The sequence below is a fragment of the Tamandua tetradactyla genome, chromosome 11 (assembly GCF_023851605.1).
Source record: "Tamandua tetradactyla isolate mTamTet1 chromosome 11, mTamTet1.pri, whole genome shotgun sequence".
NCBI lineage: Eukaryota > Metazoa > Chordata > Mammalia > Pilosa > Myrmecophagidae > Tamandua > Tamandua tetradactyla.
This window is the reverse complement of record NC_135337.1, coordinates 13330867-13342057: the sequence shown is the minus strand read 5'-3', so window position 1 is coordinate 13342057 and position 11191 is coordinate 13330867. Positions and strand designations below refer to the sequence as shown.

The following is an 11191-nucleotide window of genomic DNA, read 5'->3' as shown; positions in this document are numbered from 1 at the left end:
GTCAGTTCGGGCTGGGCTCCTGCAAGAAGAACGCGAGTGCTGAGCAAGGATGGGCTTTCCCGGGTCTCAGAGAGTTTGATTGACGCCAAGATGATCTTGCCAACATGATGGCACATGATCTGATTGAAACCACTCTGCTGTCTGCAAGCTTTTTATTTGCCATTTCCTTTCGATTTCCCTGCAGCTGGGTGTATCTAACGGGGTTTGTTCCAGGCAGTCTCTTGGAGGGCAGAGGCCACTTCCGTTGAACCTGCTTTAGGGCTTAAGCCCTGAGCCTCAAGTCAGCTTCCAGAGAGGCCACAGGGGGATGGCGGGAAGGAGCGAACGTTTTAGCTTCAAACCAATCTGGGTTCAAATATTGGCTCTGGCACTTACTAGCTATGTCATCTGGGCAAAGTCACCTAACTTCTTGAATCCCGGTTTCCTTACCTGTAAAACAGGGTAAGTAATGGCTGCCTTGAAGAGTTGGTGTGAGGACTGAAGTTGCTGTATACAAAGGGCCTGGCACTTGTCAGAGCTTAAAGATGGTGGCTGGGAGTAGAGATCACCGCATCACCTTTGGCTGGTCAGTGACCTCTTTTGTTGTTGACCTGGGGCAGCCAACTTGCCCTCTATGAATTCCCTGAGGAATTCACTGATCTTATGACTCTTCGGGTTGTACCAGTAAACAATTCTAGAATTCCCTTTCTTCCTTTTTGGAGACCAAAGGAGCAACAGAATAGGCAAACCTCAGGGCAGAAGGCTCTGGAGTAGGTATCATGCCTGAACTCCCTGTCTAAACTCAGGGCTTTGCCATGTGGAGCTGTGTGGCTTTGGGCAGTCTCTTTCACTCTCTGGGCATCTGAAACATGGATGCCTGGGCTTGTAGGATGTCAGACAGCTCTACAGTGCTTTGATTCTATCCTTGGCTGAAGTAACCATGGGAGTGAACTGTTCCTGGAGAAACTGACCCTCTTCTCCATATCTCATGAAACGCTATGTCCCTTCATCTCACCTCCACAGTTGGGAGTATGTGTGGGTGTCCTCGTTGATTGGGGAAACCCACCACACAGCTTCTGAACTTCTAGGGACAATGCTTCCCAGCTCTGCCCAGTCCCAAACCCAGACCAATCTGAGTCTTCCTGGGTACCTGGCTCTTACTTGACCTTCAGGAAGGAGGGTTGTGGTGATGTTACAAGGTGGCTCAGGGGAATGTCAGAGTCTGCTCCCCCCACTCCTATCAGCCTCTAGAGCCCCACTCCAAATAAACATACAAACTAAGAAAACAATAATTACTTGCTTTTTGGCAGGCAAGTGCAGGGTCAAGACAAGCCCTTTAGCTTCCCTTCAAATCCAACTGCCACTCCTAAACCTGTTCTCTATACATCTTCAGAGCTGTCAAAGAAGCCAAGCCTTGAGCCATGCCCTGGAGCCTCGGTTCCTGCCAGGCCTAACTTTGGGGTCCTGTGACTGCCTTGACCTCTCACCACAAAAGCCCCTTGGCTTTGATGTCACAGAGAACCAAGCATTGGAAGCACTGGAAGGGACCTGAGGGCTCATCTACCCTATGTTCCCTTTGAACAGATAAGGCAACCAGAGCCAGAAATCAGAAGGGACTTGCCCAAGGTCACATGGCTAGTAAGTACCAGAGCCAGACCTTGAACTTGGATTTTTCTGACTCCAAGAGCTCTGTTTACTTCATCCCGCTGGCCAGGAGGGTCTCCCTTGCCTCCCTTCACCTGGTGCCATATGGTTTTTGAGATGCCACTCCAGTAACTGGAGGGAAGGGAGAGGGGCTGTGCCCACTCCTGGGCACCTTGCCTCCCGCACTGGTGTTAGGCTCTCTGCTCCAAAGGCTGGGTGGGAAGCAGGAGGCCCTTAGGACCCAGAAGCTCTCGAAGCATCCTGCCCTGCCGGCTGCCTCTCACCGCTCACTGCAGTGGTTCAGGCTTCAGCAGCCTTGGAGAAGCATCAGCTGAGAGGAGCTATCACATGGGAGCCAGGAGCTGCTCAGCAAAGGTAGGAGTTGCCGACTAGGCCAGGACCAGGGGGCCAGACCCAGGGCCTGGTGGTGAGAACTAAGGTCCCTACAGAGGGATTGCTCTGTATTCCAAGGAACAGCTCACTCTGTCCTGTGGTTGACAGTCTTGCCAGAAGATGGGCCCCCAGATGTCCCAAAGGCAGAACTGGGGTGTGGGCATCTATGAAGCCTAGAGACGGGGGGTTGACCTCCTGTCGGCAGGAGTACCCACACCCTGCAGACAGACAGACTCTCCATCTGTCTCGTTCCATGTCATAGAGATGGGTCTCCCACATCCTCGGAACGTGTCGGGCTGATGGGTAACTCTGTGTCCTCGGCATGGGCTGCTGGGCTGGGGGAGAGGTGTTGGCTCTCTAGAAAGGCATCTCATCTGGCTTAGGAAAGGCAGGAAGGCTGGGCTCAGGTCCTAGGGGTGGAAGCTCTATCCCTGGGAAATAGGTGCTTGTGAATTCTAACGACATCCCTGTGGCTTTGGGCTGGGCACTTAATATGCCGCGGGGGCAGGCCCATCTCGCACCCTGAAACAAGGCTATTTGGAACTTGCCCATGCCCCTGCTAGCAGCCCAGCCCTCTGCCCCACGGTGGCAAAGCCCTCCAGGCACAGAAAGGTCCTCAGGGTAGGAGGGGAGTTGCTGGAAGGAAGCAGCAGGGGGATGGGGTAGAAGTCATGATGATACGAGCTAAGAGTGGAAGGAGGCTGCCTGGGTTTCCCCCTCTGAAGCCGTTCACCGTGGCCCTCCCCTCCATAACCAGAGCCCACCCGTGAGGGGGTGCGGAGAAGCCCGGTATATTGATCCATCTGTTAGGAGGTAAATTGGAATCCTGGGAATTAGGAGTCAGTGTGGAGATCCTGGCAAGGCTGAGGGGGCTGTGAAAAAGAGAAATGTCCAATGTCTTCTTGCCTGGGGCTCCATCACGGCTGCATGGTAGCTCTCCACCTCCGTGTGGAAACCATTTCTGATTCCCCCAGTCTGGGACCCCGGTGGGGCCCTGCTAGATCAGACTGCTTGAGGCCCACCTATCCATGGTGGCCTTCTCCTTCTTTAGCCCGGGCAGTGCTGGTGGCAACAACTAGCAGAGCCACGTCTTCTGGGCCCCGTTCACAGGAAAGGATGGGTTAATCAAGGCATGGAGACTAATGGGCAAGCATGCCTTCTGTAGTATTTCTTTCTGGCATTTTTCCTGGTAGACACTCTCACGAGAAGTTGAGGCTCATTATCTCCTCTGCAGACCCCAGGTCTACAAGGCCATTTTAACTGAGAAAAGAGCTTTCGGGTATCCCTGGAGAGAGGCACGTTTCTAGGCAGTTGTCCAAAGTTAGGGTTGCCTCGCATCCAGGAACCTGGGTTATCCTTTCTGGAAGAGAGTCCTCTGGCTGGCACACAGCTGAATGACTGAGTATTCTTGGAGTGTATACTGGGGGGCAGGGATCCAACCAATCAATTTGAGTTTGATTCAGCTCACAAAATTGTACTGTGCACTGATGGCAGGTATGTATGGCATGCTAGCAGCTAGATTAATTGTTGGTACCACAAAAGCCCAGGCTACAACAATGGACAGGCGTGGGCCCGTCTGCCTCAGGTGCTCCTCTGTTTCACAATCAGAGAAATGATTTTTTTTTTCTTTTAATTGAGCAACCACCAGGCCCTCTGCAGCCCAGGAACTCAGGAGTTATCAAATGTAATCATGCATAGAAATCTTGGAAGTTATTTGGTTCGACACCCCCCAACCCCACTACCCTCCACCACTCCACCCATTTTACAGATGAGGAAACTGTGTTCTAGGAACTTGTGAGTTGTCTATGGAAAGGGGATCAGACTTGGCACATCCACAGTTTGCCTCTGATTTTGCGAACCTTCACACACTATACTTATGGGGTCTTGACTGCAAGAATAGTTTATATAAATGAGAAAGATTTTAAATTATATTGGGCAACCTCTTTCAATGATATGCAAACTCAGCAAGTTCAGGAGGCCCATGAGACAGATTTGATCTGTCATTCCAGATTGGGAGAAATGAGAGTCACTGAGACCACAGACTTCCTCTTCTCCCAATTTCCTTCAGTTTTCTTCTCCACTTTATGTTTACCCACTTCCACGATCATGGTCATCTACCCATTCTCCCTGGACCCACCTTTTTCCACAGATGCCTATTCCTTGCGGCTAGTTCTGTGACTGCTAATACCAGAACGCATCCCTTTTCCTTTCCTTTCCCAGAGCGTGAGGCTTTTGGGGTAGGGCTCCTCCAAGGACCAGAGACCTGGGGCGCTGGAGAGTGGAAGGACGGGAGCACTCACCCGCCCCCACCCGGAGGGGTACAGTGTCCCTGAGAAGTTAGTGGGTGGGTGGAGATGGGAAGATGACTTTTCCCAAAAGTCAAAATGACTTTTGACTTTCTGGCTTCAGGATCAGTGGAGGCTGGCTGAGCTGGTCCCCCAGGTTCCTTCTACCCAGGCCATTTTGTTTTCACTGCTCCTTCTCCCAAAGTTTTTTGTGTTTGAAGTGGGGGTGGGGGATGTCAGAGCAGTCTAAAGCACAAGTAGTCCTCTCCCTTTCCAGGTGACCTCTTAGACCCTAGAGCAGAGAGAGAAATTTCTAGAGACGGTTCAAATTCAGCTAATATCGACAGCACGCCTACTATGTGTAGGCTCACAGCCCTTCCCGGGCAGCATGGCACAGTGGTCTTGAGTCCTGGCCCTGGAGCCAGACTCCTGGTATGTGCCTGGATCTTGCCACTTACTAGCTGTGTGACCTTGGGTAAGTTACCTGCTTTAGGCCTCAGCTTTGTGACTGTAAAATGGGGATAAGAATCATCTTTATCTCAGCGGGTTGTGGTGAGGATCAAAATGAGCTAATATATGTAGAGTGCTTAGACAGGTCCTGGCAGTGGTAAGCACCACATAATCATTACTGCTTATTATTAGTATTATTAATACATTTTCACAGGACCCATCCAACATAGTTGTGAACTGGGCATTATTCCCTTCCTTTTGCAGAGCCTTTATGAGGAAACTGAAGTTCAGAAGAGTCACAGACTTAGTAATTCCCCGGCCTGGGATGGGGAACCAAATCTTGTGCTCCTTCTACACTCCAACAGTGGCTGCAGTTCTGAGGAGACAAGAAATCAGAAAATTTACATAAGCAACACCCAAAGTGGGACACTATCCCAGAGCTCAGCAGGACCTTGGGACGAGGAGACAGGGCATTCCGAATCCCTGGATAATCGTCCTTAAAAGGGGAGAAGGACATGGAGAACGGAGGAAAAGAAGTGGAAAAGAAGGAGCTGGAGACCACTCAGAAGGTGGAGCGTTGAATGGGTGGGGCTCCCACATCTCTCAAGTGTCCTGCTTCTTTGCTACCTCCCACTAGAAAGGGAATATGAGTTATTGAGCCTCAGCTGCCCGGCCTGGCGCTCTGTACCCCGACGAGCCTCTCCAGGAAGGCTGGCGGGAAGATCCGGTCAGGGAGGCCCCAGCGGGAGGCGCCTGTGGCGAAATCAGGAAGCCTGGGCCTGGGCTCGCCATCCCAGGGTCGCTGGACTAGGATGGGGGATGGGGCCGTGACAGGAGGCGGCCTGGGTGTCCTCTTTCGGCCCCATGGAGTCCTCACCCATCCCTCAGTCATCAGGGAACTCTTCCATTTTGGGCAGGGCCCCTCAAACCCCAGGCCCCTCTACTGCCAGCGGGGTCCCGGAGGTGGGGCTGCGGGACGTGGCTTCGGAGTCTGTGGCCCTCTTCTTCATGCTCCTGCTGGACCTGACCGCCGTGGCTGGCAACGCTGCCGTGATGGCTGTCATCGCCAAGACGCCTGCCCTCCGGAAATTCGTCTTCGTCTTTCACCTCTGCCTGGTGGACCTGCTGGCCGCCCTGACACTCATGCCCCTGGCCATGCTCTCCAGCTCCACCCTCTTTGACCACGCCCTCTTCGGGGAGGTCACCTGCCGCCTCTACCTGTTCCTGAGCGTGTGCTTTGTCAGCCTGGCCATCCTCTCTGTGTCGGCCATCAACGTGGAGCGCTACTATTACGTGGTCCACCCCATGCGCTACGAGGTGCGCATGACGCTGGGGCTGGTGGCCTCCGTGCTGGTGGGTGTGTGGGTGAAGGCCTTAGCCATGGCGTCCGTGCCTGTGTTGGGAAGGGTCTCCCGAGAGGAAGGAGCTCCCGGCGACCCCCCAGGCTGCTCGCTCCAATGGAGCCACAGTGCCTACTGCCAGCTTTTCGTGGTGGTCTTCGCTGTCCTTTACTTCTTGCTGCCCCTGCTCCTCATGCTTGTGGTCTACTGCAGCATGTTCCGGGTGGCTCGCGTGGCTGCCATGCAGCATGGGCCCCTGCCCACGTGGATGGAGACGCCCCGGCAACGCTCGGAATCGCTCAGCAGCCGCTCCACCATGGTCACCAGTTCTGGGGCCCCCCAGACCACCCCACACCGGACGTTTGGGGGCGGGAAGGCAGCAGTGGTCCTCCTAGCCGTGGGGGGACAGTTCCTGCTCTGCTGGTTGCCCTATTTCTCTTTCCACCTCTATGTCGCCCTGAGTGCTCAGCCCACTTCAGCTGGGCAGGTAGAGAGTATAGTGACCTGGATTGGCTACTTCTGCTTCACTTCCAACCCTTTCTTCTATGGATGTCTCAACCGGCAGATCCGCGGGGAGCTCAGCAAGCAGTTTGTCTGCTTCTTCAAGCCAGCTCCAGAGGAGGAACTGAGACTGCCTAGCCGGGAAGGCTCGATTGAGGAGAACTTCCTGCAGTTCCTTCAGGGGACTGGCTGTCCCACGGAGTCCTGGGTTCCACGACCACTCCCTAGCCCCAAGCAGGAGCCACCTGCTGTCGACTTTCGAATTCCAGGCCAGATAGCTGAGGAGACCTCTGAGTTCCTGGAACAGCAACTCACTAGCGACATCATCATGTCGGACAGCTACCTCCATCCTGCCCCCTCACCCCGGCAGGAATCATGATGGGTTACTGGATGTTTGGAGGGAGATGGGGTTGGGGGTTGGTTATGATTGCGAGGACCACCTTGTGGGATCACCTTTTCCCAGCTGGGAGGGGCCGGGACAGGGTCTCTGAACCCATCTTTTGATGAGAATTTCCTGGGTCAAGAACAGAGTCAACAGGTTGGACATATGACAAAAGTCCTTGGACTTGGCTGAGAGCCTTGATGACTGGGGGAGGGAACCCGGGAGTGGTGAGACACTGATGAGAGAAAAGGTCACAAAGGTGAGGTGAAGCCTCTCAACTGGGGAACTTTCCATGCCTCAGGCAGCAGGGAAGCTCTGTAAGGGTAGGATTTGAAGGATATAGGCCAGGTTTGGCCTTATTCTGGGGCCATTCAGAATATTTTATTTTTCAGTGTAATTATCCAGGGCAGTAACTGCACCCAAGCAAAGTAAGAAAATGATCTGTCTTCTCATCTCCTTGGTAGGCTTAACAAGTATTAAATTACAGCCAAGTGTTTCCATTTGAGTTAATAGATGATTTTCTAGTTTTATACCTGATATTTCTTTAAAGTGAGAGAACCAGTTGGATATATTTCTCTCTACCAGTTTTCTGAGTTTTACCAGAAGTAAGGAGAAGGTAGCAATCAGGGTATATGGAGTAGGAAACAGGAAAGCTGACTGCAGCTTCTCTCTTCCGCTCTTCAAGAACAGTCCTTTTGCTCTATTTCCCTGTTTCTCTTCCATGCCTGGAGACCAAGATTGAGGCTTAATCTCAGCAAAGGCAAAAATAAGACAGGGATGGCTTTTTCCCCCCTCATTTCAGAGTCAGAAAGCTGGGGGTAGGGGGACTAACATTTGAATTGCTAAGGTGACTGGGTACAAAGGGACCAGATAATCACCTTGATCAATAATACTGATCACCTTTTCCTTCCAGGAATGACCTCCCTGATCTTTCTCCTCATGGCAGTGACTCCACCTCCAGCCCTCTGGACAATAGGGTACAAGAGACTAAGGTTGGGCATGGGAAAGGTGGGGTTTCCATGGTCCATTAAATTTCTCCCTTTCATTCATCGTGCTCAAAATTAGCTTCATAACAAAAACTTAAATCTCTCTCCAGTATGCAGCTCTGGGTTGGAGACAGGGCACAGGAGTTGGGCTCAGCTTTCCACGGTTTGATTCAGTAGGAACTGTGTTGGTTGGTAGTGGTGGCCAACGCATGGATCAACCAAATTTTCAAGTGAAGGGGAATAACTGCAAACTGGACAGGATGTGGGACTACCTGTCTACCCCATTTCCGTCAATACAGTCAGGTGACACTAAAGAGTCACGGACAGCATGGTGGTGTGTCTGCATTTGAATAACGCCTGACTCAATGTTAATGGGGAAAATGGGATGGTGGGAGTGGGATAGTTTCCCCTTTGAATAGCCAATAAATAATTTTTATTATAAAAGACTATACTGATATCAACATTGACTCTATCAGTTCCACTCAGTGCATAATATTTGGATACCCATATCCCCTGGGACTTACAGAGAGGATGTGTGGTCACTGCCTTCAAGGAGTTCATAGTCTAATTTGATCAGATATATTGTACTTTACAGGGATTTACAGCTGGTAAAGCACTGTAGAAAATATTCAAGAAATAGAGTGGAGAATATATCCAGGGTTCTAACTTTTCAGAGTTGAGTCCATTGCAGCAAAATATCTACACTGAGGCTTACTGCAGATTGTGGAAAGGATGGGGGTTGTAAATGAAAATTCTCTAGTGAAGAAAGTAAAGAAAGGAAACTGAGCAAACCTTCCTTTTCCCCTCTTCACCTAGGAAAATTTCCAGGTTTCTGTCTTCCTACCATTTACTCCTCCAGTTTAGTGCCTACTATATTGAGGAAATCCCTTAGAAAGATAGTATATCCAGGGAGGGGAGTCCTTTGTGATTAAAAACATGTACTTTACTCCCCTCTCTCCTCCATTTTGAGGTAAATTCACACTGAGGAATTTCATTCCTAGATGGTGGGGGGAAACTATTCTTCCTAAAACCCCTGATCAGCTAGTAGACCCTAAGTATTGCCAGCAGGTGGCAGTATGAGTCCAGTGGAAATAGGAAAGGGGCGTATCCTAGGGGTGGTGGTGGGTGGTGTTGGCATTAAACCATTAAACGTCTGGCAGCCATTTTATTAATTTATTTTGCCTTTTCTTTTGGTTTTGCCCTCTAACCTTTCCTTCACATACATCAAAGAAGAAAGTTTTAATTGCAAGGATTTCTCTAGTTCAGACTGAAATTTCCTGACACTGTGATCTCACTAGCGTTTATTATAGTTTGACATATATGGGTTCACTTGCCATTTATTCTTCTCTGTCCAAGGGCATAATGAAAGAGACTCTTCTGTTATGCTGAGAACCTGCCCAACAATTTCAAACATGGTCACTTCCCAGTTTTCTAGTCACCAGAATAACCCGATAAAAATTTAATATGTAATCCTTAGCTCGGAAGCTATTCCTGGACAAAACTTGAACTTTCCAATCATTGAAGAATCAACAGATTGGGGAACCTATCTTGTCAATTCTTTTTGGCTTCCTGGTAGTGTCAGGGTGACTCCCAGTCTTACGTGAAAATTATAGATCCTCTCTTGTCAGATCTTCTCAATTAACGTCATATAGGGGCATGGTAGAAAAGGGGCAAATTTGGAGTCAGATCTAGTACTCACTGTGTGAACATGGGAAAGCTGCTTAATTTTCTCTGAGCCTATTTCCTCATCTGTAAAAATGGGGATAATATTACCTACCTCACAGGGTTGTTGTGAGGATTAAGAGATGAAACATGGAAGCACTAGCCTTACCTGGCATATAGGCACTCAATAAATATTGGTTTTTCTTCCCTTTCCTCTTGCCCTTTTTCCCCAGAAATATTGATTATGAAAAAACTGTCCCTTTCATCCTAAGAGTCAGTCTGGAATGAATGGGAGACTTTTCAAACTTTGAAGAATTGGCATTGATAAGAGTTATGGTGGGTGATGCAGTCTAAGGTGGCTCTCAAGGAATCACTCTAATTAATCAATCACCATATAAACGTTTCTGCTGGGAACCTTAGATCCTAAGGTTTAAATTCTATTAGGGTAATGAAATAATTTTTAATCACAGGCAAAGATTTTGGGATCTACAAAAGAGTCTTCCTCCTGAGAAATTATGGTGAAGACACTGAGGGGGGTATTTGTCAGTGAAAGAAATTTAGGGCATTTTCACACTAGTACTCAGGGTTACCTGTGAAAGGGTATCAGTCTGGGCTTTCACAGGGATTTACTTATCTTCAGGTGACACTTGAGCTGAAAGTCAAGCTTTACTAAAACTTCCCTTTTTGTGTGGTACAACAGGAAATTTTAGGAGTTTTACAGGCCGCAATGGGTGGTTTTGGAGGAGGGGCTGAGGGTGACTAATTTTGGCACAAGTCCTAAGCCCCTAACCCAAGACATCTGTAAACGCTATAATTGGCTTATATTGGGAAGAAGGGCAGCAAGCAAATTTTAAGCAGGAACTACACGCTTAATTTTCAGGTTACAGGGTATCAGTTGGTGATTGCAAATGGCCCTCAGTCAACATAAGAGCTGGGTAATTCCCAAGCCCACAGTGTAAGTAATGGCACAAGGACCACGATACACTTTGAAAGGAGGAGGCAGTGAGTCGAGCAGAGGGCAGAAAGGGATCGCTAACCCCCCCGCACGATTGGTGTTACTGATATCAGATGTGAGGCGTGGCCGGGGCCCAAGCTAGGCAGTTTGTTCCCATCCTATAGAACCTGGCTGAAACGACCCTGGAGGAGGATAGGATCTAAACTTGGGCAGGCCCAGATCTCTACCGCCAGAGAGCAAAGAAGCCTTCCGGTCAGGATCGATAGATTGCACCAGCAAAGCTCTGGGTGAGGGCTAGTCGTTCTTAACCTGGGAATTACACCCCAATCGCCACACCCACCCAGGTCCAAACTCTGCTGTGTGACGTCGGGAGGCCTCTAAGAGCTGGAGAAGCCAAGCCCGGGTTTGTCTATAGTTATGGAAAACAAGCAGCCGAAAAGGGAAAAAGGGACTAAGCTCGGGTGGCGTACAATTGGCTCCACAGGACCTCGCAGCTTCACGAACCACCGCCCCGCGTCGCCTCTATTCCCAGCACTTCCGTTTTCGTTCACCTCTTCTGTTCCCAAGCTAGAGATTTGAAAGGGGACGGCCGCGGGGCGTCTCCGGAAGTGTCG

At 50.1% G+C, this 11191-nt stretch overlaps 1 protein-coding gene across 1 annotated transcript; it reads left to right on the top strand.

Annotated features, from left to right (window-relative positions):
- The first annotated feature begins 5574 nt into the window (after positions 1-5574).
- GPR61 (G protein-coupled receptor 61) lies at positions 5575-8347 on the top strand. Its single transcript, XM_077119472.1, has one exon. The coding sequence runs from the start codon at positions 5616-5618 to the stop codon at positions 6969-6971; it is 1356 nt and encodes a 451-aa protein (XP_076975587.1). The 5' UTR covers positions 5575-5615; the 3' UTR covers positions 6972-8347.
- The last annotated feature ends 2844 nt before the right edge of the window (positions 8348-11191 follow it).